Raw genomic sequence first — 27704 nt, 5'->3', positions numbered from 1 at the left:
TTAAAAATAGAATAAGCACATTTGAGTGCTAAACATTTTTCATAAAATTTTAAGTCATTATCCAAAATGACTCATTCTCTGTATAAAAATTGCTAATAACATTCAACATTTTTTTCCTTAATGCTCACATGGTGTTCTTTTGCTCCCCTGCCTGCTGTTGAAACAAAAGCAGTTAGACCAGGATCCCTCTAAATTCATTTGATATTCAAGTGAAGAATGAACAAATGAGAACAGAATGTATAAAAGTTAACTTTGCAACGTTAAAGCTGGCTATAATCTCTAATCTACGGCACTAAGGGTGAAATTCAGGGTACAATACAACTTTTACCTTGGTTGACATACTAAAATGGCTTAGTTCAAAATTGATCTGAAGAATTGTCTTAGGGACCTGCTTTAAAAATGCATCTAATTTATAGTGCTTCATAAATGGAAAATTACTTTTCTTAAAAAAAGGAATGATTAAAAAAACACAAAGACTAATGAATACATGGATAACAAAAAGAATTCACATGATAGTAGTATTGTGGGTGACAAACAGCACTGTGCAATGACACCAAGAAGCAGTGCTTGGGTCTGGTGAGCAAAGAAAGACCCAGGGACCCATCCTATGAACATGTTCCGAAACATGGTGTTCAATGCTTCACAATGGGAAAAAAGCCACAGCTCATACAAAAGCATTTTCATAAAATTCTCACAAATGTTAAATAGTATTTAAAAAATAGAAAAGAGGATGCACAGATTTTCTCTGCATTCACAGGCAGTGCTTGGTGAGAATAAATTTAGGCAGGCACAGTGGAGATTGGTTGATATGAATTCTTCATTATTCGAAAGTAGAGATCAGTAGTAAGTACTTCATAAACTTGTTCAAGTACAGAAACTTATAAAAGCATTATCAAGTACTAATGGTGTTGATGGGAACATAATTTTGAAAGAGTTGGGTAAAGGTATGTCTTGACATTTAATATGTACTTACAGTAACCTGAAGGAGTCACAGCCTACTGCAAAGATGCATGTCATTATTTTATCTTGTGTTGTACTCACACTGGAATCAATGTGTAATTTGTGATTCAGTAATATTAAAAGTATCATCTAATGTTTCTTAAGCAGACACTATGTGTTAGATAACTTTCCATGTTTCCTATATTCTAGTAACAGCAGTATAAGGTAGTTATAATTATCATCATTTGCAGACCCCCAGAAGGATAAATATTTAGCATATCATACTTAGAGGTTTTAACAAACCGGATGACAATGACAATGGTTACTTCATTCTCATTTTCAGTGGTGGGAGTTGATTTTCAAGTCTAACAATAATGGATTAGGACTGGCAGGCTTTTATAAATAAAGCAGTAAAAAACCACTTTCTACATTATCTGAGTTTTCTTCTAATGTGAATATACTGAAAATCTGCGAATAGAAAACATCAATAAAGGCTTTATTATGTTATGAAAAATACATTGTGAGTTTTCTGAATGTGAACAATATTTTGGGTCCTAACTAAAAGTCTTGAAATACTGTTTATATTCTCAGGAGTTATAATCCCACAGTATAAATTACTTAATGTTTTATAAGAATTGAAAGACATCTAAAGCATTCCCACATTCTTTTCATTCAAACCTTTTCTCAGTATTATACATTGTCTAGTACATATCTATGCCTTTCCACGGGCTTTACATTCTTAAAGGTTCTCTCGGTTATGAATTCTCTGGTGTACTTTAAGACTTGAATTATAGCTAAAAGACTTCCCACAGTTCTTACATTCAAAAGGCTTCTGACCACTGTGAATGCTCTGATGTCGAGTAAGTCGTCCATATACACTATAGGCCTTCCCACATTCCTTACATTGATAGGGCTTCTCACCTGTATGAAGTCTATGATGTATAACAAGTTGATGGCCACTCCTAAAAGCCTTCCCACAGTCTTTACATTCATAGGGTTTCTCACCAGTATGAAGTCTATGATGCACCCTAAGGCTTTCAACATGAGTGAAGGCCCTAAAACAGACCTTACATTCATAGGGCTTCTCACCAGTATGAATGCGCTGATGCTTAACAAGGCTTGAGATACAACTCAAGGCCTTCCCACATTCTTTACATTCATAGGGTTTCTCACCTGTATGAATTCTCTGGTGCATCCTAAGGCTTCCATCATGAATAAAGGCCTTCCCACATTCTTTACATTTATAGGGTTTCTCACCAGTGTGAATTCTCTCATGTCGAATAAGTACTGAGGCATGACTAAATGCCTTCCCACACTCATTACATTCATAGGGTTTCACACCAGTATGCGTTCTCTGATGTGGAATGAGCTGATAGACGTGACTAAAGGTCATCCCACATTCTTTACACTCAAAGGGCTTCTCCCCAGTGTGAATTCTCTCATGTTGAACAAGATTTGAAGCACGACTAAAGGCTTTCCCGCATTCTTTACATTTATAGGGTTTCTCACCGGTATGAATTCTATGATGTACTCTAAGATCTATAACACGACTAAAGGTCATCCCACATTCATGGCACTCGTAGGGTCGTTCTCCAGTATGAATTCTGTCATGTTGCATAAGGTAAGAGGCTTGACTAAAAGCTTTTCCACATTCCTTACATTCATAGGGTTTCTCCCCAGTATGAATTCTCTGGTGGATTTTAAGTCCTCCACGTTGACTAAACGCCTTCCCACATTCATGGCACACATAGGATTTCTCACCAGTATGAACTCTTCGATGCTGAGTTAGGTAAGAGGCACGACTAAAGGCCTTCCCACACTCTTCACACTCATAGGGCTTCTCACCTGTATGAATTCTTTGATGAACCCTAAGGTCTATACTACGACTAAAGGTCATGCCACATGCTTCACATTTATAGGGTTTTTCACCAGTATGAATTCTCTGATGCTGCAGAAGGTTGGATGCACGATTAAAGAGTTTCCCACACTGCTGACACTCGTAGAGTCTCCCACCAACATGAATTCTGTGATGGATCGTAAGGTCTGTATGATGAGTAAAGGCCTTCCCACATTTGTCACATTCATAGAGTTTCTCTCTGTTAAGAATTTTCTGATTTAGAGTAACAGATGGACATTTTGTATAGATATGGACTTTTCCATGGTTGATTATTTCGCATCTTGACTCCAAATCTAAAAGAAATAAGAAAATTATTTTCTTCCTGGACCAAAGTAAATGTTCTACACATTTTTTTTCATTGAAAAGGTCACCAATTAGAGAGGAATACCTGAAAACTCTTTATACAATTTGCAACAGTTATTGATAATGTCTCCTCAACTCTAATTTATCACTCTTTACTGATTAAATGTACTCTTCCTTCTATTAGTTTCCATATAAAATGCAAAAAAATATATTAAAAGAAACCATAACCTCCTTCAAAATACAATACTGTTGTTCATGCCCTCCTATTCACAGCAGTATGTACTCTTCATTGTTCTTAAACAAAAATACTGAGTTTTCATTCCTTTTGAGATTGTTCCCTGTGCTTTATTCTTCCATGTCTTTTTTCGGGCCCCCACTCACTTGCCTTTTTAGCCAAAGGTGATCATGCTGGTAACGTCCATAAGTGTGTATCAATGAGTTTTCAGACATGGACTGGGTTTGTACTGAAAGTCTTAAAGAATTCTAAGTATTTGGGTATCTTGGGAAACTCAACTACACAGTGAAGGAATCTAGAGGAAGATGGCCAGTGAGTATATGAAAAAGAATGGAAGGGTTTATCCTGGAGGATAACAACCTGTAAGAAGAAATAGATGGAGACAATCTTTGTGGTGAACTCTCCTAGTGATTCTGATGTATACAAAAGTCTGAGAATCATTGGCCCAGCAGATATGAATTTCAATTAAAAGAAGCATTTCAGGAATCCATGGATGTTTATCATATCTAGTATATGTGCTACTGGGACATAGGAGTGTGTATTATTTTTCAATTACTGTTTGCTATTTTTAAGAGCCAAGATGTTTTCTTACTGTATTTCAAAGGAAAAGAGTAAAAGGAAGCCCATTTTAGAATTCTTAGGGAAGAGAATCCACCTTCAAAAAGCTTCTTAAAAAGGTTTTTGATAGGCATCATAAGTTGAACTTTAACAAAAAACCCACAAATTATGTGAGCTGTAGTTGGAAGTATCTTAGCTTCTAGGAGGCAGCAGCAGCAGAAAGTAGGTCCCCAAGAATCATTAGATTAACATGGCAAGTTGATCCTATGGCCATAACAATAGCTTACCTTAATTGTATTTTTACTATGTTTGGGTCAAATGCTTTATCTCATCCCATTGTTAGGACATCTCTTTGACATAGCCATATTTAATAAATCAGGAGACAGAGGCACAGAGGATTTTGGTAACTTGTGTAAGGCCATGTGACTAGTATGTGGTGGAACAGTGATTGAAATCTGTTGTCTGGTGCAATAGACCATTCTTGAACTATTTTTTTTTTTTTATTTGACAGATAGAGTTAGACAGTGAGAGAGAGAAACAGAGAGAAAGGTCTTCCTTCCGTTGGTTCACCCCCAAATGGCCACTACGGCCAGAGCTATGCTGATCTGAAGCCAGAAGCCAGGTGCTTCCTCCTGGTCTCCCACGCAGGTGCAGGTGCAGGCGCCCAAACACTCAGGCCATCCTCCACTGCCTTCCCAGGCCACAGCAGAGAGCCGGACTGGAAAAGGAGCAGCCAGGACCAGAACCTGGCACCCATATGGGATGCTGGCGCCGCAGGCAGAGGATTAACCAAGTGAGCCACAGCATGGGCCCCATTCTTGAACTAGTAAAACGTATTACGATGCAGATAGTGCTGGGGTTGCAAAGTAATGCTTCCTGTGCTCAAGATGTTCACAGTGAGGTGGAGTAAATATATATGTAAACAGATTATCTATAATATGGAATGTTTTAAGAGAGATATGATATAAATATATGCACATATAAATATATAATAAATACACATATATAAACTATAATTTATACAAACATACCTACACAAAGAAATCAGCATTAAGTGCTATAGGGACAGTGATGGCAGAGCAAAATCTGCCTGATGCTGGCAAAGGGATTATAAGAGTAAGAGGCTATGTATTGCAAGACGTAGGAATTACCTGTCAAGGTTTTTATCTGTGTCTGGACTTGTTTTATGACCCTCTCTTATAGTTATATTCTAGTTCTTCTATTTCTTAAAACAATAAAATTCACTGTCTTGTGAAAAGAAGAAGAAATAACTGGAACAAATCTGAAAATGCTCAATGAGTGGGGCTTATTGTGAATGAGACTCATTGTGAATGCTCAATGTGGATGTAGGAACATTTGCCAAATTAGAGAATCGGGGGAAATTAATATCATAAACTAAAACACTTCCATGTGAAGACTGAAATGTAATCTCCAGGACAACTGCTGGGTCAACATGAAATAAAAACCTGAGAAGAAAAGTTAATAACAAAGGACAAGAGAAACAATTATTATATGGCAGAATTTTAAGCATTCAACAGTCAGAGAATTCAACAAATTAATGAATTATCTTAATAAAAATGAAAGAAATAAATGAGTTCAACATCCCATCACAAAATATATAAATAAACAAGGGAAAGCAGAAAAGTGATAAAAAACAAAGCATAACAGGTTGGAAAATAGTAGTGTTAACAAGTATGTCAAAGAGCTGGTGCTTACAAAAACTCAGTAAGTTAAGCAGATAAAACAACAAAAAGGAAATGAAAATAACTAAAATGGAAATGACAAACGGGAAATGTGAGATAAAAATAATTTTGTTGATATTAATGTAATCTTTAAAATATATCATGAACTCCTTTTGAAAGTATAAAAATGAAATGGGTAATTTTCTAGAGAAAGCCATCAAAATTGACCATTATATCAGACCAAATATCATAGAAAAAGTTATGAGAAAATACTCATGTAAGGAGCACTATTTTGCACCTAAATTGTAACTTGTGAATATTAATCTGCAGTAAGCAGATGCAAAATGGCTGGAAAAAGGGACAATTTCAGAAGGTGGTAAGGTAGGCAGGCCTAGAAATCTTATGCCAAAAAGAAATTAAAACTTCAAAGATTTACAGAAGTGATTGGAAGAAAACTGAAAATTGTAGCATATAAAAATGACTGTGATATAAGCAACAGAATAAACGAGTCAACCATGATACTGATAGAGAAAAGGAAAGAGTAACTCCACAATGGAGGAAATTATGGCTCCATCACGGAGACCTCTTAAAGTCCATCTTCTAATGGCTGGCTTTGTGGCGCCAGGGGTTAGGCTACTGCTCACATCCCATAGGACACAGGTTCAAGTTCAGGTTGCTCTACTTCTGATCTAGCTCTTTGCTAGTGTGCCTGGCAAAGCAGCAAAAAGACGACCCAAGTACTTGGGCCTGTCACTCGCTCAAGAGGCCTGGATGGAGTTCCTGGCTCCTGGCTCCTGATTTCAGTCCCACCCAGGCCTCACCAACGATTTTGGCCATTTGAGGAGTGAATCAGCAGAAGATCTCTGACTCTCCCTCTCTCTCTGTAAATCTGTGTTTCAGATAAATAGAATAAATCTTAAAAATCCCATTTCTGAATAACAACACCTAAAAATGATTGATGAGATAAAAAAAACAACTACCTGATATCAATAAATGAGAGTAAACAAAACAGGAGGTCTGTAGAGAGAAGCCAAAACTTTAGAAAGTAACCTACACTGGTGTTAAGTTTCTTGTTGTTTTCTCTATCACACATGGCCTTGTTCCAATCCCAGTATGGAAGGGCAAGAATCGGCAATGAAAGTACCAACATATTTCTTGCTCCAGACATTAAGGTAAGAAGAATTATTCAACTAGAAAGTGAGGTGGAAGTATGGAGGGGAAACATTCACAGATTTCCTAATTTTAGATATGATCAATTCATCCCTTGGCTCCAAATGTAAAAGAAATCAGAAAAACAAGCCTTAGCTTAATGTTAAATGACACATGCAGAGGAATGACAGAATCAAGACTGGCAAAGCCTTAGAGAACCAAACTTGGAATTAAACCACTGCCTACAAACAAGCAAGCAAGCAAACAATATATATATATATATATATATATATAGCCAAATTTTGTTGCTTTGTTTCCTAAAAGAAAAAGTATTAATATATAAACCCAGCAACATTTTCAATGGGAGTGAACACAACCCAGAAGTGACCAAAAAAAGCAATTAATGATAGGAAAAATAACTAAAGAAAGAGAAACCACAAGAACAAGGTGGAAATTGTTGGACTAAAGAATATATTTTATACAACAGTCAGATAAGCTTATAGCAGAATGGAAATGACAGAGGAAACAGTGTACACAGATAGTATTCATTTTTGGAATTTGTAGAAGATATCGGTTAGGGGCCGGTGATGTGGCGCAGGGGGTTAACGCCCTGCCCTAAGGTGCCAGCATCCCATATGGGCACCGGTTCGAGACCTGTCTGCTCCACTTCCGATCTAGCTCTCTGCTATGGCCTGGGAATGCAGTGGAAGATGGTCAAGTTCTTGGGCCCCTGCACCTGCGTGGGAGACCTGGAAGAAGCTGCTGGCTCCTGGCTTCAGATCAGCGCAGCTCTGGCTGTTGCGGCCAACTGGGGAGTGAACCATCGGATGGAAGACCTCCCTCTCTCCCTCTCTCCCTCTCTCCCTCCCTCTCTCTCTCCTACTCCTCTCTCTATGTAACTCTGGCTTTCAAATAAATAAATAAATAAATAAATATTTTTTTTAAAAAAGGAAGATATAGGTTAAAACTATTATGAAAGAGCTTCAGGGGGAGTGGTGTTGTGGCACAGCAGGTTAAGCCACTGCCTGCAATGTCTATATCCCTTATGGGCACTGGTTTGAGTCCCAGCTGCTCCATGTCCAATCCAGCTCCCTGTTAATGTGCCTAGGAAGGCAGAAAAAGATGGCTCAAGTCCTTGGGTCCCTGCCACCCATGTGGGAGACCTGGATGGAGTTACTGGCTCCTGGTTTCATTCTGGCCCTGCCCAGGATGTTTCAACCATTTGAGGGAGTGAATCAGTGAATGGAAGATCTCCCCCTCTTTCTCTGTAACTATGCCTTTCAAATAAATAAATCTAAAAACAAAACAAAACAAAACAAAACTTCAAGGGTCTTTGGGAATATATTTAAAAAGTGATTAGAATATGAAAAGACAAAGGGACAGAAATAAGAAAAACATCTAAGAAAATAATGGCTGGAAACTCCTTAAGTTTGATGCAAGCCATAAATCTACACGTTGAAAATGCTTGGGGGGCTGGTGCTGTGGCATAGGGGGTAAAGCCGCCGCCAGCATCCCATATGGCACCACTTCAAGTCTTGGCTGCTCCTCTTCCGATCCAGCTCTCTGTTATAGTCTGGGAGAGTATTAGGGGATGGTCCAAGTCCTTGGGCCCCTGCCCCTGTGTGGGAGACCAGGAGGAAGCTTCTGGCTCCTGGCTTTGGATCGGCACAGCTCCATTCATTGTGGCCATCTGGGGAGTGAACCAGTGGATGGAAGACCTCTCTCTCTCTGCCTCTCTGTAACTCTGCTTTTCAAATAAATAAATAAATCTTTAAAAAAAGAAAGAAAGAAAATGCTTAGGGGCTGGGACTGTGGCACAGCAGGTAAAGCCATTGCCTGCAGTACCAGCATCCCATATGGGCATCAGTTTGTGTTCAGGCTGCTCTACTTCTGATCTAGCTCTCTGCTATGGCCTGGGAAAGCAGTAGAATATAGCCCAAATCCTTGGGCTCCTGCACCTGTGTGGGAAGACCCAGAGGAAACTCCTAGCTCCTGGCTTCAGATTGGCGCAGCTCTGGCCATAGTAGCCATCTGGGAAGTGAACCAGCTGGTGGAAGACCTCTCTCTCTCTCTGTCTCTGCCTCTCTGTAATCCTGCCTTCAAATAAATAAATAAATCTTTTAAAAAAATGCTCAATGACTTCCAAAACAGGATAAATAAAAGGAAAACCATGCCTAGACATATCATAATCAAACTACTTAAAAAATAAGATGAAAATATCCATAAGAAGATAAAAGCTATTAAAAAAAAAAACCTACAAAATTCTGGAGCTGAAAAATACAGTAGCAGTTGAAAAGCTCACCACAGGTGTTCAAAAGCAGATTTGATCTGGCAGAAGGATCAGCAAACTTGAAGATTGGATATTTGAAATCATCAAGTCAGGGAAGCAAAAGAAAAAAAGAATGGAGAACAAAAAAAAAAAAAAAGGAAGAGCCTAAGGAACTTAAGAGATATCATCAAACAGATCAATATATACATATTATGAGAGTTCCAGAAGGAGAAGAGGTAAAGGGGCAGAGTGCTTATTTGAAGAAACTATGGCTGAAAATTCCCAAACTCAAAAGAAATAGACAGGTGATTTAAAGAAGCCCAATAGACTCTAACTAGGATAAAGCCAAAAGACTCAATGAGATACAACATAAGACACAAAAATAAACTGTAAAAACACAAAGAACCTTGAAAGCAACAAAGAAAAGCAATTAGTCATGTACAAGGGAGCATCCATAAAATCATCAGTGGCTTCTTTAGTGGAAATATTGGCAGGCTTGCAGGGAGTGGGATTATACTTTCAAAGTGCTGAAAGAAAATTGGTAATCAAGATTTCTCTATCTGTTAAAATTCTCTTTCAAAAATAAAGCCAAAATCACAACCTTTTCATAACTAAGGAAATCAATTACAATTAGACTTACTCTACAGTAAATGCTAACAGGTGTCCTTCAAGATGAAATGAAAGAATTTAAATTACATACAAAATTATAAAGTTCCAGTAAAGGAAAAAATGGACAAATAAGAGTTATTTTGGAGACAGTGCTGTGGTGCAGTGGTTTAAAGCCCTGGCCTGTAGTGCCAGCATTCCATATGGGCACTGGTTCAAATCCCAGATGCACCTCTTCTGATCCAGCTCCCTGCTAATGTGCCTGGGAAAGCAGTGGAAGATGGTCTAAATCCTTGGGCCACTGCACCCACATGGGAAACCCAGAAAAAGCTCCTGGCTTCCGGCTTTGGATCAACTCAGCTCCAGCCATTGTGGCCATTGGGGGAGTGAACCAGTGGATGGAAGACTTCTCTCTCTCTCTGTCTCTACCTTTCTCTGTAACTCTTTCAAATAAATAAAGTAGATCTATAAAAGAAGAATATTATTTAAATTTTGGTGCATAAATCCTCATTAAGCTTTTGTACAGAATATTTCATAGACTATTTTAGCACAAAAAGAGCTCAATCTGTTAATGGAAACACAATATAGAAAAATGCAATTTGTGACATCAATAACATAAAACAGGGAGACCAAGGCTGTAAAGCAACAGTTTTTATATGCAATTAAAGCTTCAATTTTTGTCAGCCTTGTCTCTCCCTCTCTGTAATTCTGACTTTGAAATAAATAATTATTTAAAGCTTTTGTCAGTATAAAACAGACTGCTCTAGCTTGAAGATATTGTACATAACCACAATGGTAAAGACAAATGGATCTATAGAATACAAACAAAAGGAAATGAAGAGGAAACAAAGCATGTCATCATACAAAATCAATGCAATGCGAAAGCACTCATTAAGAGCAAATGAAGGGAGAAAGGCCACACAGAATATAGAAAACAAGTAACCAAATGGCAACAATAAACCTGCCTTTTTTTTTTCATTTTTGATTTCTACCTCTTTATTTTAAAGTCAACAACATCACAGCTGTAAAATGAATGCATTTAAAAACACAAAAGATATATTTCAATGACAAAAAGTATTCGATGATTATGAAAAACCTGTCTCTTATCAGTAATTCCACTAAATGGATTAAACTCCGCAGTCATAAAACACAGCTTGGCTGAATGGATTAAAAAACAGGACCCAATGATAGGGAAAGAGACTCAATTTACATCTAAGGAAACACACAGGTTGGAAGTGAAAAAATTAAAAGGTTACCAAGAGACCAAGAATGAGAAGATTAATATCAGACAAAACAGATCAAGTCAAAAACTTTCAAAAGAGAAGGACATTATACAGCAATAAAATGGTTGAGTCACCAGAAATGCATAACAATTATAAATAATTTATGTACTATCAAAGCAGTTAAATAAATAAAGCAAATACTGACAAAATTGAAGAGAGAAACAACAACCAAATAGGAGTAGATAAGGAAAAGGTCAGACAGGAGATCATGAAGGAAACATGATTTTAGCAACATTCTAGACCAGGCCTACAAAATCATTTAGTCCAGCCCTGCCAAAGCAACCATAGCTAGGACTCAAAATTCTATACGTCTATAGCAGACTAATTTTAAAGCTGGTAACTCTGTATGGTTTCTGAATGATATAAATATCCAAATGGCCCCTGACAGAAAAAAGGTTCCCACCCTTGCTCTACACCAATTGGACATAGTAGACAGAACACTCCACATTACAAGAGAACACAGTCTTATATCCATACATGGAATTCTTCACAGGATAGGTTATATATCAGGCCACAAAACAGGCCTTAATGAATTAAAATACAAAGGGAATTAGAAAATATCTTGGGGCAAGAGAAAACAGAGCATAACAAAATTTCTATAAGGGAAATATGATACTGAAAATATAAACGATTAATTCAAGTGAAAATAAAGTTGATTAGGTGGCTCCTATACTCTCCTCTTGATTATCACAAGCCTTTTCTGTACTACCGATAGAGATTTCCAAACAATATTCCAAGTATGTGTCCCTTCCTGGACTTCCTGGGCTGTTACCTATACAAACAGCTAAACACAGCCAGATTTACTTTTTTTTTTTTTTTTTTTTGACAGGCAGAGTTAGACAGTGAGAGAGAGAGAGACAGAGAGAAAGGTCTTCCTGCCATTGGTTCGCCCCCAAAATGGCCACAATGGCCGGTGTGCTGCGCCGATCTGAAGCCAGGAGTCAGATGCTTCCTCCTGGTCTCCCATGGGGTGCAGGGCCCAAGCACTTGGGTCATCCTCCTCTGCACTCCCGGGCCACAGCAGAGAGCTGGACTGGAAGAGGGGCAACCGGGACAGAATCTGGCGCCCCGACCAGGAGTAGAACCCGGGGTGCTGGTGCCGCAGGCAGAGGATTAGCCAAGTGAGCCACAGTGCCGGCCCAGATTTACTCTTACTTACCTGCGCACCATCTTGTTTCTTCCTTTACAATCATCCAAGGTTCTTTTCCTTGTTCCAATAATGTGATTACATCAGGCTTAGAAATGGCATATCCTGTTTATAAAGAAAAAACATGACACAGAAAAGCACTTTGCTTAATCAAAATTATAAACTAAAAGTCAAAATGATATTAAGATTTTGGAGAAGAAGAATAAATTAAAGACAAAGAAATCAGCTAGGGAATGGCCAAGCTGAATCCAGAAGCCTGGAACTCCATCTGGGTCCCCCTGTGGGTGACAGGGACCTCAGTACTTGGGCCATCCTTCACTGTTTTCCTGGGTGCATTAGCAAGAAGCTAGATCAGCAGTGGGGCAGTCAGGACTTGAACTGGCACTTGTATAGGACGCTGGCATTGCAGGCAGTGGCTTAACCCACTGCACTACAATGCTGGTCCCTTCCATGAACTATATGAAGTACTCCCATATATGCCACAGTATCAGAATCTAGCTCTTCCTAATAAAGTAAGAGAGAAAGCTCCAATAGGACCAGAGAAGGTATTATTATCACTGAAAGACAGGGACGGTGAATGTGTTCAAAGGTGTTGGAATTTCTAACTCAAAAAAGCTCAAACCTCACTTTGGGAAAAAATCGGAGAGGACACTGTGGTGCAGCAGGTTATGCTGCTACCTGGGGCACCTGCATCCCATATCAGAGTGCCAGTTCAAGTCCCAGCTACTCCACTTTTCATCCAGCTTCCTGTTAGTCCACTGTGGGAGGCAGCAGATACTGGTTTAAGTGCTTGGGCTCCTGAAACCCACATGAAAGACCCAGATGAAGTTCTGGACTCCTGGCTTCAGCCTGGGTCAGCTCTGGCTATTGCATGCATTGGGGAGTGAACTGGCAGAAGAAAGATTGCTTTATTATTCTCTCTCTCTCTCTCCCTCTCTCTCTGCTCTCCAAGTAGATGTCAACTAAATAAGCATTAAAATATGAAAAAGAAATTTAACTAGCTTTCTAAAAGGCAGCCCTGAAAAAGAGTGGATGGGGCTGGCATACTGGCATAGCTGGTAAAGCTGGCACTGCAGGCTTTATGAGCACCCCATATGGGCACCGGTTCGAGTCCCAGCTGCTCCACTTCCAATCCAGCTCTCTGCTATGGCCTGAGAAAGGGTAGAGGATGGCCCAAATCCTTGGGCCCCTGCACCTGTGTGGGAGACCCAGAAGAAGCTTCTGGCTCCTGGTTCAAATTGGTGCAGCTCCAGACATTGTGGCCATCTGGGGAGTGAACCAGCAGATGGAAAACCTCTCTCTCTCTCTTTGCTTCTGCCTCTCTGTAACTCTGCCTTTTAAATACACAAATAAATCTTTTTTAAAAAAGAAGGAAGGAAGGAAGGAAGGAAGGAAGGAAGGAAGGAAGGAAGGAGGGAGAAAGAGAGAGAGAGAGAGAGAGAGAGAATGGAATGAAACACAAAGCCTAGAGAGAAGATTCTAAAGTATCATAAAGTATTTGAGGTAGAAAACGTACCCAGTGAGAGCAAGTTAGCATAGTTCTCCATCATCACGTCCCGGTACAAGGTTTTCTGAGTAAGGTCAAGACATTCCCACTCTTGCTGACAGAAGTCTATGGCAAGATCCCTAAATGTCACTGATCCCTGAAATGGAAAATTCAGGTATTACTAGAGAAATAAAAAACTGTTTTCAAGATGGATGGACATGAGATAAGAACTTCATTACAGAAAGGGGACACTATGGGAAGCATTAGGCCACAATCCATAAAATGAGGGGATTGAATGGCACATTCCTCAATGTATAAACCATTTGAGGGTAGAAAAAAATATTTGCCTATTAAATAGTGAATGTAAGCATAATGCTTAGCTGGTTATATACCACATAAATTTTTTAATGGGGTAGATTTGTGGCCTGGTAGTTAAAATGCTGCCTGGGATGTCTATATCCCACGTCAGAGTACCTGGGTGTCAGTCCCAATTCCATTCCTGATTTCAACTTCCTGATAATGCATATTCTGGAAGGCAGCAGGTGATGGCTCAAGTAGTTGGATCTCTGCCACCCATATGGAAGAGACAGATTGAGTTCTGGTTCCTGGCTTCTATCTGACCTACTCCTAACTTTTGCCAGCATTTGGAGAGTGAGCTAGTGAGTAGGAGATATTTGTCTCTGCCACTCTTTCTTTCTGTACTTCAAAAATAAATTTTCAAAATTAATTTAATTGAATATGAGTAGCTGATGAAAATTTTTGTTTTTAAGGAGGAGAAAAAATGTAATCACATTTTTAAACAAGGGAGTATAATCTCAATTTTGGAAAAATAAGGTTTGCATAAAATTAAGAATTGCTTCGAACATTAAATATTTCATTATGTTAGCTCTCACCATAAGCTGTTTTTCTTGTTTTGACAAATTCATGTATTTTCTGGCACATAAAAGTCTACTTTATAGATGTGCCAGACTGAATAATTTATGCAGTTAAGATGCATAATGTCTATAAATTCTTCCCCAATTCTAGGGTCCTGTGTTCATCCACTGCAGCTAGACAGAGGGTCACAGAAGGTTGGAAAAATTGTTTGTTCTGACCCTACCAAGTCAGCCACAGGCAGGACTCGAAACTGAATAAATCTATAGCAGGCTAATTTTTGAGCTGGCATTTTGTATCACTTTTTACTGATGCTACTAATATCCAAATGGCCCTTGGCAGGAAAAAAAAAAAAAAGGTTTCCCAACCCTGATCCACTGCAACAAATGACATTGTTTTTTTTGATTTCCATCCACCATCTCCCATGGACCACCTGTCTTACAATGAGTGTCCAGGCAACTTCTATGTGGATGACCAATGACCCCCTCTCCCTAATAGTATATCTTTGAGGAATTTCCTTCACTTACATTTAGGTGGAACCAACTGTTTTCCTTTCAACAAACAGAATAGCTAAAGTACTGAAATATTACTTCCAATACAAGGCTACAAAGGTCTGTGGATCGCATATTTCCATATGCAATCCACATATGCTCTCCCTCTCTTGGTGCTGTTTACTTACTGACACTAGCTAGTGCATTTTAAGCTGTTTTACTGAGAGATCCACAGGACCATAAACCAAGAGTGGTCTCCAATCAATAGCTAATGAGGCACTCAGCTTCTCAGTCCACTAGGCCATAGAGGAAATGGATCCTGATGAGCCTGGAAACATTCACCTAAAGTTGACCCTTAAGATGACTGCAGCCTTTACCAATACCTTGTAAGACACCCACGGTCAGAGAAGCAACATAAGCCATGTCTAGATTTCTGAACCACAGAAATAGTGAGATAAATGTTTCCTGTTTTAAACCATTAAGTTTCAAGATAGTTTGTTATGCAGTAAAAAGACAAAAATACACTGAATACAAGAATACTGAGAAAGAAGGATTAGTATATAAATATCCCATTTAACAACAAATCACTTATCTCCCAGGAATTTCCTGCCAAGATCTACAACCTCTCAGTTTGCAAGTCCCAATCATCCATCAATCCATACAAATCATGAAATGTCATCCAACAATGAAATTTAGACATTCAATCAATATCAAATTCCTATCTTCTCTACCTGAAAATCACAAGTTCTGAAAACTTCAAAGTTTTGACATAGATGGTCAAATAAAACCATTGTCTCGCCGGCACCGCAGCTCACTAGGCTAATACTTCGCCTGCAGCACCGGCACCCCAGGTTCTAGTCCCGGTCGGCGCGCAGGATTCTGTCCCGGTTGCTCCTCTTCCAGTCCAGCTCTCTGCTGTGGCCCGGGAAGGCAGTGGAGGATGGCCCAAGTGCTTGGGCCCTGCACCTGCATGGGAGACCAGGAGAAGCACCTGGTTCCTGGCTTCAGATCGGCACAGCACGCTGGCTGTAGCAACCATTTTGGGGGGTGAACCAACAGAAGGAAGACCTTTCTCTCTCACACTAACTCTGCCTGTCAAAAAACAAACAAACAAACAAAAAAAACAACCATTGTCTCAATTTCACCAAACTACAGGTGACCCAAAAAGCATCAGCCTTTATTTTAAACAGCTTAATCCAATCATTGCCCTTGATGGAAGAATGAGCATGTAAGACATGCTGAAATATTTGGTCAGTAATTTCATGAATACTATTAAGTTTAGAATAAGGATGCTGGATAATCTGGCATCACAGTTCACTGGAAGAACAAAAGGTGGATGCAGATTATTTGAGGGACTCTTCTTGGTAGTAAACTTCAGGAAACTTAACAAAAATACTTACATGACCTAAAACACACACATATATTTCAACAAGAGGAGAAAATGAACTTACAAGGGCCATGGTTTTAGACTTGCAAGCGAATCAGTTCTCAGAGTTCCTCTATAGAGAAGCACAGATCCAGACTGCCAGAGCTGGGAGAAGAGAGAGACCTTGAGACCAGTTTTGCGTTAGTGCTCCTGACAGAAATTAAGTTACTTAATATTGATGTTACACTCTTCCATTCCAGGTTCCCAAATACTGCCTATCACACACAATTTGGACAGGTTAGGGATCTGAATTAATCCATTTTGTCCTCTAAAGCACAGAAGTCTCCACTGGACAAAGTCATGGAACAGAGACATTTCTGCATTAAAGACAGACATGCTAGCAGGAAATTTCCTGGTCACTGTGTCAGTTTGGTGAAGTGGATGTGTAGATCTGAAACTGGGCAGCAGAGTCCTATCCTGAGTAGATCTTTCTTCTAACCCAACCTTCAAACACTCAAAGGAGGCCTCAACATCCCATGAGGACTCTTTTTGTGGTTGTGGAATTAGGTGAAGTTAGTTAAGGCAGTGTTCACATTTTGAGTCTAGCAAAGCTTACGAACTAAACACATGAACTGGGAGAGCATTGTGGCATAGCAGATTAAACTGCCACTTGAGATGTTCACATTCCATATTGGAGTGCCTGTTTCAAGTGCTGGCTATGCCACATTTCCAATACAGCTTCCTGATAATGCACCTGGAAGCAACAAATGAGCGGCAAGTACCTGAGTTCTCAAGTACTCAAAGGCTCCTGCCTTTAGCTTGGCCCAACCCCAGCTGTTGCAGGCATTTGGGGAGTGAACCAGTGAATAGAAGCTCTCTCTGCGTCTCATTCTGCCTTTCAAATAAATAATGAATCTTTTTCTTAAAAAAAAAAAAAATACATGACATGTTTATTGTAGTTCAATTCACAATAGCTAAGATATGGAATCAACCTAAATTCCTGTCAACTGAAGACTGGATAAAGAAATTATGGGATATGTACTCCATGAAATACTAATAGCAGTAATAAATAAATAAATAAATAAAACCCAGTCATTTGCAAAAAATGGAAGAATCTAGAAAACATCATACTTAGTGAAATAAGCCAGTCCCAAAGGGACAAATACCATATGTTCTCCCTAATCTTTAGTAACAATAGAGTACCTAAAAGGAAATCTGTAGAAGTGAAATTGACACTTTGAGAAGCAATGACTTGAACAGCTTTTGTCTTGACTATCGAGCAACAGTTTTTTTTTTTTTTGTTTTTTTTTCTTAATGGGGAATGAGACTGGGATGGGAGAGGGAGGAGGAGGTGGGTTGGGAGAGGAAGTGGGAAGGCGGGTATGACAGGAAGAATCACTATATTCCTAAAGTTGTATTTATGAAATTTGTATTCATTAAATAGATGTGGTTTTTTTTTAAAGATTTATTTATTTACTTGAAAGAATTACACAAGGGAGAGAAGGAGAGGCAGAGAGAGAGAGAGAGAGAGAGGTTTTCCATCCATCTGTTCACTCCTCAGTTTGCTGCAATGGCTGGAGCTGCGCCGATCAGGAGCCAAGAGCTTCCTCCAGGTCTCCCACATGGGTGCAGGGGCCCAAGGACTTGGGCCATCTTCCACTACTTTCCCAGGCCACAGCAGAGAGCTGGATCGAAGTGAAGTAGCCAGGACTTGAATTGGCACCCATATGGGTTGCTGGCACTGCAGGTGGCGACTTTACCCACTACGCCACAGCACCGGACCCTAAATAATGGTTTCTTTAGGGGGAAAAAACTGATAAAAAAAAAAAAAAGGCACACACACACATGGGGCCAGCACTGTGGCATAGCGTGTAAAGCTGTCGCCTGGTGTCGGTTCGGGTCCTGGCTGCTCCACTTCTGATCTAGCTCTCTGCTGTGGCCTGGGAAAGCAGTAGAAGATGGCCCAGGTGCTTGGGCCCCTGCACCCACGTGGGATACCTGGAAGAAGCTCCTGGCTCCTAGCTTCGGATCAGCACAGCTCCGACCATTGTGGCCAACTGGGGAGTGAACCATTAGATGGAAGAACTCTCTCTCTGTCTCTCTCTCTGCCTCTCTTTCTCTCTGTGTGTAACTTTGACTTTCAAATAAAATAAATATATTAAAAAAAAAAAAAAAAAGATGACCCAAGTTCTTGGGCCCTTGCACCCACATAGGAGACCTGGAAGAAGCTCCTGGCTCCTGACTTTCGATCAGCATAGCTCTGGCCATTGCAGCCAATTAGGGAGTGAACCAACGGATGGAAGACCCCTCTCTCTCTGACCTTCAAATAAATAAATCTTTTAAAAAAACCCATACACCCGGTTGCCCCTTCTTCCAGGCCAGCTCTCTGCTGTGGCCCAGGAGTGCAGTGGAGGATGCCCCAAGTGCTTGGGCCCTGCACCCCATGGGAGACCAGGAGAAGCACCTGGCTCCTGCCTTCAGATCAGTGCATGCGCCCGCTGCGGCGGCCATTGGAGGGTGAACCAATGGCAAAAAAGGAAGACCTTTCTCTCTGTCTCTCTCTCACTGTCCACTCTGCCTGTCAAAAAAAAAAAAAAAAAATACACACAAACAATACATGACAGACCATCATCACACTAGAATATAAACTAGACATCAAATGTAAAGATGGGAAAAATATTTAAAGACATAAACAGTCCAGATATATTGTCAATAGCAAATTGTTAGCCAACATAATTATTATTGTAAAATATTTGAATACACCACTCAACAGAAACAGGGTAGTACACAAATCATTGAATCAGTAGAAAAGGAAGTCTGGAAAGTTATATGACCATCTATTAACAGTGTGCTTGTTTTTTTATCTTGATTTTTCTTTTTATGATTTTTTCTAATTATTATAGTAATAACCATAGGTTAACCTGGGTTTTCTGTTGTTGTTAACAAAACTCTCCAAAAGAAAGGTATTTTCAGAAAATTCTTTGTTCTTTAGATATCATTTCTGAATTCACTTGATCATTTCTCTTTAAGACAGAACTGTGTATAGAAAACATGGTGCAGGGGCTGGCCCTGTGGCATAGCAGGGTTAAGCTGCCGCCTTCAGTGTCAGCCTCTCATATGGACACTGGTTCTAGTCCTCGCTGCTCCACTTCCGATCCAGCTCTCTGCTGTGGCCTGGGAAAGCAGTAGAAGATGGCCCAAGTCCTTGGGCCCCTACACCCACATAAGAAGACCCAGAGGAAGCTCCTGGCTCCTGTCTTTGAATCGGTGCAGCCCTGGCTGTTGTGGCTAGTTGGGGAGTGAACCAGCGGATGGAAGACCTCTCTCTCTCCTTCTCTCTCTGTGTAACTTTTAAAAGGAAGGGAGGGGGCCAGCGCCGCGGCTCACTAGGCTAATCCTCCGCCTAGCGGCGCCGGCACACCGGGTTCTAGTCCCGGTCGGGGCGCCGGATTCTGTCCCGGTTGCCCCTCTTCCAGGCCAGCCCTCTGCTGTGGCCAGGGAGTGCAGTGGAGGATGGCCCAGGTGCTTGGGCCCTGCACCCCATGGGAGACCAGGAAAAGCACCTGGCTCCTGGCTCCTGCCATCGGATCAGCGCGGTGCGCCGGCCGCAGCGCGCCGGCCGCGGCGGCCATTGGAGGGTGAACCAACGGCAAAGGAAGACCTTTCTCTCTGTCTCTCTCTCTCACTCTCTCTCACTGTCCACTCTGCCTGTCAAAAAATAAAAAAAAATAAAAAAAAAAAAAAAAAAAAAAAAAAAGGAAGGGAGGGAGGGAGGAAGGGAGGGAGGGAGGAAGGGAGGGAGGGAACATGGTGCAATCCCTGAGTTATCTCTGGAGTGAATCAGTGATGGTTTTCCATACAATTTTATTTCATTTCTTCTCGACAGATGGTTTGTTTCTAAACATGTCAGCTATGCTTTGATGTCCCTCAGACAGATGCTGAATTACCCTTCTAGGCTCATTTTGCAATGTAACTTAATCGGAAGGCAAACTGTAAGGCACAAGAGTGATACAGAATCCACTTATCGCCATAGATTCTTCAGAATTGGTATAATTTGTTTAAACCTCACTGTTGCTATGAACAGACTAACATATCTTTCCAGCGAATTCACAAGATAGGTCACCTAAGCCTTTCCAATGACCTTCATCAGACAGTGTTAGAAGTATTCCTATTCAGATTTCACCTTACTGACAGATAGCAGACATTTTAAAGGAAGTAACTAGGTCTCTTTGGTAATTATATTGCCCCAAATACTACAAATTCCAGGTCTACTATATTGGAGACATTTAATAAAAGGCTGCTGATCACAAAATTTCACATCTAGGAATTTTTCAAAAGAAATAACTATATAAGTATTTAAGCTATATACACAAGGATGCTCATGAGAGTAACTTTTGATGATCAAAAATTAAAACCATTACTATCTCAAGTAGGCAACATGTTAAACATTATGGCCTGCTATGACATAACATACTATGCCACTACTAACAGCAATTAGAATGATCCAAATTAAATGGTAGGAAACAGACCTGGTAAAGAAGGCAGTTTAAAAGACATGTGAAATGTAAGTGCTAGCCTACTGAAATTAAGAGCACAGGCTTTGTTGTCTTTTTCAGGAACAGAAAATGCACTTCAACCTGAGAGTAACATCTCCCTGTTTCTGCACAAGCAATGAAAACATCAGAATACTACCTACAGCATGCGGTGGTCTTGACAATCAAACGAGATAATCCATATGAACTAAGGACATTACACTGGCTAATGTAGTTACTAATGATCAACATCATCACATGCTCTTTTATCCATTATTACAATGAAGCTAATTCTGCCGCTTCCTTGTTCCCTTAGAGTCAAATTTGAGCTTCCTGAGCTTTTCCTTCCTTGTAATGCCAGTGTTTATCTGAGAGAGAGAGAATATGAATGAATTTCCCCTCCGTCTGTCCCCAACAACAGAGACCAAGAAAAACCTCATTCAGCGTTGTAAGTCTATACAAAGAACAGGATCTGGTAAAAGGGAGAATCTCAGCACGAGTATTTAAGTGAGCACAATTTTACGATGTTTGGAAATATAGTTGCACTTGCCATAAACCTGGACATCAGATATTGGTGTCATTTCTCTGAAAGTTACCTTAAAACTGAGTTATTAATTCCGAGGTAATTGAGTCTTAAACAACCTAATATCTAAAAAAAAATATGTGAATACTTGAAATAATTATAATACTTTTCCCAGTCAGATTATTTTCTTCTGTGGCTGAAACCAAGATGCATGAACAGGGAACCAGGAGCCGCGAACCTCTGACACTCGGCAGAACCACGGCAACGCACGCTCACGAAAGGGACACGTAACCCACGTCCCTGTCACACAAGGGCAACCTCGCACCTCCCCGGCTCACAGTCGCGCCCGCCGTCACTCCGGCAGTCCCTCAGCCTCCTCGTCAGTCGCCGAGATACACGACCACCGTCCTCCGCAGCCCACGCCCCCACGGGCTGAGGGGCGGCCGGACGCGCCGAGATTGCGCTCAGACCCCGGCGTTCACGGTCCCCCGCTCAGCGCCACGCAGGGCCCCACGCGGGCTGCAGTCCTAGGTCAGTGCACGGAGCCCCGCAACCACCGACGCCGATTCTGCATCAGGTGAAACAAACTCACGCGCAGATAGCAACAAGAGAGAACGGAAACGGAACCTACCTACGCGGTGTTCTCGGTTTCCTCTGGGAAATGTAGTCCGAGCCAGACTCTCGGACCGCAGTCCCCTATGGGAAATGTAGTCCAGGACGGTAAAACGCCCCGAGGAAACACCGCCCGCTACCGCACGCCCCGCCTACTGCCCTGGTCCCGGAACCTTCTGGGAGCCGCAGTTCGCACGCTGGTTTCCCCGGTGCTGGCGGCCTAGACGTGAGGCCGGGGGCGATTTCCGTGCGTTCTTAACTTAGGACATTAGGCCCGCGACACCACACTGAGGTGGTCCCGGAATGGTACTCTGGGGCTCCTCTGTTCCAAGGCGGGAGGCCGGTGTGTGAGAATCGCCCTTGAAAAATCAAAGCTTTGACCCACGAGGGAGCGCGCGTGATTCGATGATTATAAACTGGATTTGCTCGGCGTTCACCGTGCTGCACGTGTGTGTGTGCGCGCGCAGGTGTACCATAAGCATAGTTGTACATGAAAATGTCTTCTGGAAGGATATACAGCAAGATGAGCTACTGTACGACTGGTGAACACAAAAGGAAAGTTTCCGTGTCTTTTGACTTACACCTTTTTATGCTTTTTGAATTATTGCCCCATGTATGCATTACATGTTTCAAATAGGAAAGCATGAGTTCCCATTTGCTTCACGTTCTGATTCATCTAAATGCACACGGACAACACCTTCTGACAGCACCTTTACCTTCCCAGATGTTGAACCTCTGGCCATAATTTATCTTCACTGTCCGAAGCCTGACAAGCAAAGTATTTTTCAATAGGATCGCGTGACTAGGCATGCTAATTAAAGATGTTTCTCAAATCTGTGGGCTTGTAAATGCAACAAATCCCACTCATACAAATTACAGCAGAAAACGATGAAAAATATTTGCGTGACAAGTTGATTTCTGGTAGCCCGAATATTGTGAAATGTGAGAAAAAATGTTATTTTTCCTCTAACTTGCAATAACTCCTGTAATCAGTGACCTTAGAAAGGGCTTGCATTCTTCATTTTTCTACAAGGAGAATGTATTATACAGTAGAGTCCCACTTCAACTTATTTCACCTGGAAACATGGCTTTGCCACTTACAGTATAACTGCATGTCATGTAACCTCAGAAGATTCACATTTAAAATAGAAAACTATGGGCCGACGCTGTGGCACAGCGGGTTAGTGCCCTGGCCTGAAGCACCGGCATCCCATATGGCACCGGTTCTAGTCCCAGCTGTTCCACTTCTGATCGAGTTCTCTGCTATGGCTTGGGAAAGCAGCAGAGGATGGCCCAAGTCCTTGGGCCCCTGCACCCACGTGGGAGACCCGGAAGAAGCTCCTGGCTCCTGGCTCCTGGCTTCAGATCGGCGCAGCTCCAGCCGTTGCGGCCATCTGGGGAGTGAACCAGTGGATGGAAGACTCTCTCTGAGTAACTCTGATTTTCAAATAAGCAAATAAGATATTTAAAAAATAAATAAAATAGAAAAATATTAATAAGCACCTGTGGTATTCCTGGTGGAATATGTATATATACTCAAGGACTTCAGAAAGTTCATGGAAATTAGAATTAAAAGATAAGTTTAGCACCAAGAAATTTTAAATCATGCAGAGTTGTCATACTATGCATTTTTTAAAAAAATATTTGTTTCATTAATTGGAAAAAGTTACAGAGAGAGGTAGAGGCAGAGAGAGAGTGGTCTTCCATCCGATAGTTCACTCCCCAAATGGCTGCAACCAGGAACCAGGAGCCAGAGGCTTCTTCCAGGTCACCTACGTGGTTACAGGGGTCCAAGCATTTGGGCTATTTTATGCTGCTTTCTCAGGCCATTAGCAGGAAGCTAAATTGGAAGTGGAGCAGCTGGGACTTGAACTGGATCCCATATGGGATGCTGGTGCTGCACACCAGGGATTTAACCTACTGCACCACAGTGCCAGCCCCCATACTATGCATTTTCCATGAACTTTTTTGAAGACCAAACTTTTTTTTTTTAAGATTTATTTTTATTTATTTGAAAGAGTTACACAGAAGAGAAGGAGAGGCAGAGAGAGAGGTGTTCCATCTGCTCGTTCATTCTGCAGTTGGCCACAAGAGCCAGAGCTGCACCGATCCAAAACCAGGAACCAGGAGCTTCCTCTGGGTCTCCCACGTGGGTGCAGGGGCCATCTTCTACTGCTTTCCCAGGACATAGCAGAGAGCTGGATCTGAAATGGAGCAGCCGGGACTAGAACCGGCACCCATATGGGATGCCAGCACTGCAATCGGCAGCTTTATCCACTATGCCACAGCACTGGCCCCAGCTTTTGCAAACATTTTTGCTCCAAAACAAACTTAGCTTTTAATTCCATTTCCCACAAACTTTTTGAAGTATTCTTGTATACAATTTCAAGTACATATGCATGTTATATGCATATATAAATACATATTTATTTTTTATGCAGATACAGTTAAAAAAAATTTTTTTGACAGGCAGAGTGGACAGTGAGAGAGAGAGACAGGTCTTTCTTTCCCGTTGGTTCACCCCCCAATGAATCCGGCGCCCCAACTGGGACTGGGACTAGAACCCGGGGTGCCGGCGCCGCAGGCAGAAGATTAGCCTCGTGAGCTAGGGCGGCACCGGCCACAGTTTCAAATCAGTAAGGAGTGCCATAATTTTCACTGGTGCAAGAAGCTACCAAATGGCTTTGCCCTAAGTTTAAGAAACTTGTCTTCTCTATTTTAAGGAATTTCCCAAGTTTTCTTAAGAGCAATGCTGCAATTATATTCCCAACATAAACATCAGTTTGTATATTTTTATGTTTGTAAGTTTAATTCTCAAAATTTGCTATGTACATGTTAACTTATGTTGACGAAACTCATCTCATCATGAGTGTACCTTTTTTTTATTTATTTATTTTTGACAGGCAGAGTGGATAGTGAGAGAGAGACAGGGAGAAAGGTCTTCCTTTTTACCATCAGTTCACCCTCCAATGGCCGCTGCAGCTGGCGCACTGCAGCCGGCGCACCGTGCTGATCCGATGGCAGGAGCCAGGTGCTTCTCCTGGTCTCCCATGAGGTGCAGGGCCCAAGGACTTGGGCCATCCTCCACTGCACTCCTGGGCCACAGCAGAGAGCTGGCCTGGAAGAGGGGCAACCGGGACAGAATCCGGCGCCCCGACCGGGACTAGAACCCCGCGTGCCGGCACCGCAGGTGGAGGATTAGCCTATTGAGCCGCGGCGCCGGCGCGCCGGCCCGTGAGTGTACGATTTTATATCTTCACACCAACGTGTGTCTGTTTCCCGTACCATCAACAATCGTTTTGACTCTCAGATTCTTACTCTAATGCTTCATTTTCTCCCAACCTGAAAATCATCCAAAAAGAGTTTTCTATTGTGCCAGTTAAAGCTGAAGGGTTACCCACCATTTAAATTTTAACTTCACATGTCTTTTTTTTTTTTTTCTTTTTGACAGGCAGAGTGGACAGTGAGAGAGAGACAGGGAGAAAGGTCTTCCTTTGCCGTTGGTTCACCCTCCAATGGCCGCCGCGGCCAGTGCGCTGCGGCCAGTGCACTGTGCTGATCCGATGGCAGGAGCCAGGTGCTTTTCCTGGTCTCCCATGGGGTGCAGGGCCCAAGCACCTGGGCCATCCTCCACTGTACTCCCTGGCCACAGCAGAGAGCTGGCCTGTAAGAGGAGCAACCGGGACAGAATCAATCAGGCGCCCCGACCGGGACTAGAACCTGGTGTGCCGGCGCCACAGGCAGAGGATTAGCCTAGTGAGCCGTGGCGCCGGCTCTAAGATTATTTTTAGTAGCTCAACATTAGATGATGCATAAAAACTAGACTGAGGGGGCCTGCATTATGGCAGGTTAAGCCACTGCTTGCAATGCCGGCATCCCATATGGGTTGCCAGCTACAGTCCCAGATGCTACACTTCAGATCTAGCTCCCTGCTAATGTGTCTGAGAAGGCAGTGGATGATGGCCCAAGTCCTTGGGCTTCTGCACGCACATGGAAGACCTGGATGAAGCTCCTAGCTCCTGGCATTGGCCTGACCCAGCCTTTGTTGATATGGCCATTTGGGGAGTGAACCAGTGGATTCTCTCTCCTTCTCTCTGTCTGTAATTCTTTCAAATAAATAAAATAAATCTTTAATATGACTAGACTGTGAACATGAATTAGTACCCTATTTTAACTTCAAGTTTTATAAAAATTATGCACTGTGGGTACTGAAAGCTTTGAAATAACAGTAAAAATAAGTAGGGGGGTATTTTGCCCACATCCTCTTTATCCCATTGGTGATGGAGGGAATCTTGCCCTATGGTTCTGGATGTGTTCAAACACAGGTGAGATACTGGACAGATGAGACTGACCAAAGTATATTAATCACATATATTCATATCCCAAAGGGAGAAGGAGATCACGTGCTGGGGGGTGGTTCTACTTAGGAGCATGGGCTGTAGGCAAGCTTTGTAATAACAAGAGGATGAGATGCATGCTGGTTCCCATGGAAGAATGTGATTGTCTTTCTGAGCGGTTTTATGGGCTGGCCCGGAGGTGAGCTCCATGAGGTTGAGGATCAGATGGCATGCTGTTGGTCTAAATGATAAAAGAACCAACTGGTTGAGAACCTTTCTTGCTGGGGTTGAGGATGGCATTTCTGTTAAGATCAGGAGAACATGATTATTCCTTTGGAACCTGCAAGGCTCAAAGACATTAAGATGGGGTAGGGCATTTGGCCCAGTGGTTAAGATTCTAGTTAAGACACCCAAAACACATCGGGCAGCATTGAGGCATAGCAGGTGCAGCTCCTTCCTGCAACACTGGTGACTCATATGGGCACCAGTTTGAGTCCCACCTGCTCCACTTCCAATCCAGCTACCTGCTAATGCACCTTGGAAAGCAGATGTGCCAAGTGCTTGGACCCTGCCACCCAAGTGGGAGACCTCACTGAAGATCCTGGCTCCTGGCTTCAGCCTGACCCAGGTATGGCTGTTGTAGCCATTTGGGGAGTGAACCAGCTGATGGAAGACTCTCTATCTCTTTTTCAAAAAATATGTAAAACCTGTGGGGAGCAACTCAGACTAGACTGTTACTCGAATTAAGACTTATTCTATGCATCTGCTCTCCCACAATATGGCGCTGGGAGAGGAGGAAACAGCTTCTACACAGCTGCCTCCAGTTCAACCAATAAACTGTAGGACCTGCTCCTGATTGGAGGAGAGCAGCGTACCCGGCGTGTGGGTAGCAGAGTTGGGATTGGTGGAGGAGGACTATAAAGGAGGAGAGAGACAACATGCACCAGGAACATCTAAGGGGAACATCTATCTGAAGGAACACCTGAGCAGCCCCCGAGAGAGCCGGCCAGCGGTGTGCCGCTCCCCCGCGGAAGTGGGGAAAGTGGCAGGGGGAACCGCCCTTCCACGGAGGTGGAAGGGACGGTAGCCAACCCGGGAAGAACCAGCAGCAAACCCGGGGAGGGCCGAGCAGACAAAAGAACAGCGCAGGGTTCAGTGTCGTTCCTCCACGAAGAGGGGGAGCGACAAAACCTTAAAAAAAAAAGACACCCAAAATCCATATCATAGTACCTGGTAATAAATACTGGCTCTGGCTCTGGAATCCAACTTCCTGCTAATGTACCTCCTAGGAGGCAGCAGGAGATGGCTCAATTAGTTGGATCCCTCCTATACAAGTGTGAGACCTAGACTGAGTTCTCAACTCCCAGTTTTAGCAGGTATATGGGGAGTAAGCCAGCAGATGGAAGCTCTCTCTCG

General features: G+C 42.1%; 1 protein-coding gene across 7 annotated transcripts; it reads right to left on the bottom strand.

Moving 5' to 3' along the window:
* Positions 1-1414: 1414 nt before the first annotated feature.
* LOC100348309 (uncharacterized) lies at positions 1415-22104 on the bottom strand. Of its 7 annotated transcripts, none has more exons than XM_070062312.1 (6): positions 21665-21961; positions 16370-16449; positions 15650-16010; positions 13585-13711; positions 12081-12173; positions 1415-3129 (listed from the first exon to the last, which is right to left on the bottom strand). In XM_070062312.1, exons 3-6 carry the CDS (start codon positions 15707-15709, stop codon positions 1679-1681), a joined length of 1731 nt encoding a protein of 576 aa, XP_069918413.1. In that variant the 5' UTR covers positions 15710-16010; positions 16370-16449; positions 21665-21961; the 3' UTR covers positions 1415-1678. The 7 variants fall into 7 exon arrangements, with proteins under 7 accessions (XP_069918413.1, XP_069918412.1, XP_069918415.1 ...); XM_070062311.1 differs by having other exon boundaries at positions 15650-15884; XM_070062314.2 differs by having other exon boundaries at positions 15650-15884; positions 21678-21961.
* Positions 22105-27704: the final 5600 nt, after the last annotated feature.

The sequence above is a fragment of the Oryctolagus cuniculus genome, chromosome 18 (assembly GCF_051225735.1).
Source record: "Oryctolagus cuniculus isolate XC-2025 breed Fujian yellow rabbit chromosome 18, ASM5122573v1, whole genome shotgun sequence".
NCBI classification, from domain to species: Eukaryota; Metazoa; Chordata; class Mammalia; order Lagomorpha; family Leporidae; genus Oryctolagus; species Oryctolagus cuniculus.
Note: the sequence above shows the minus strand (reverse complement) of the source record. Positions and strands in the feature narration are given on the sequence as shown.

Excerpts from the sequence above, each read along its gene's own strand:
- LOC100348309 (XM_070062312.1), bottom strand. The coding sequence starts at position 15,709 with ATGGTTTTATTTGACCATCTATGTCAAAACTTTGAAGTTTTCAGAACT. Across the intron at positions 13,712-15,649 it reads TCAGAACTTGTGATTTTCAG|GGATCAGTGACATTTAGGGA; the intron begins GTAGAGAAGATA and ends TTTCCATTTCAG. Across the intron at positions 12,174-13,584 it reads TGCTAACTTGCTCTCACTGG|GATATGCCATTTCTAAGCCT; the intron begins GTACGTTTTCTA and ends CTTTATAAACAG.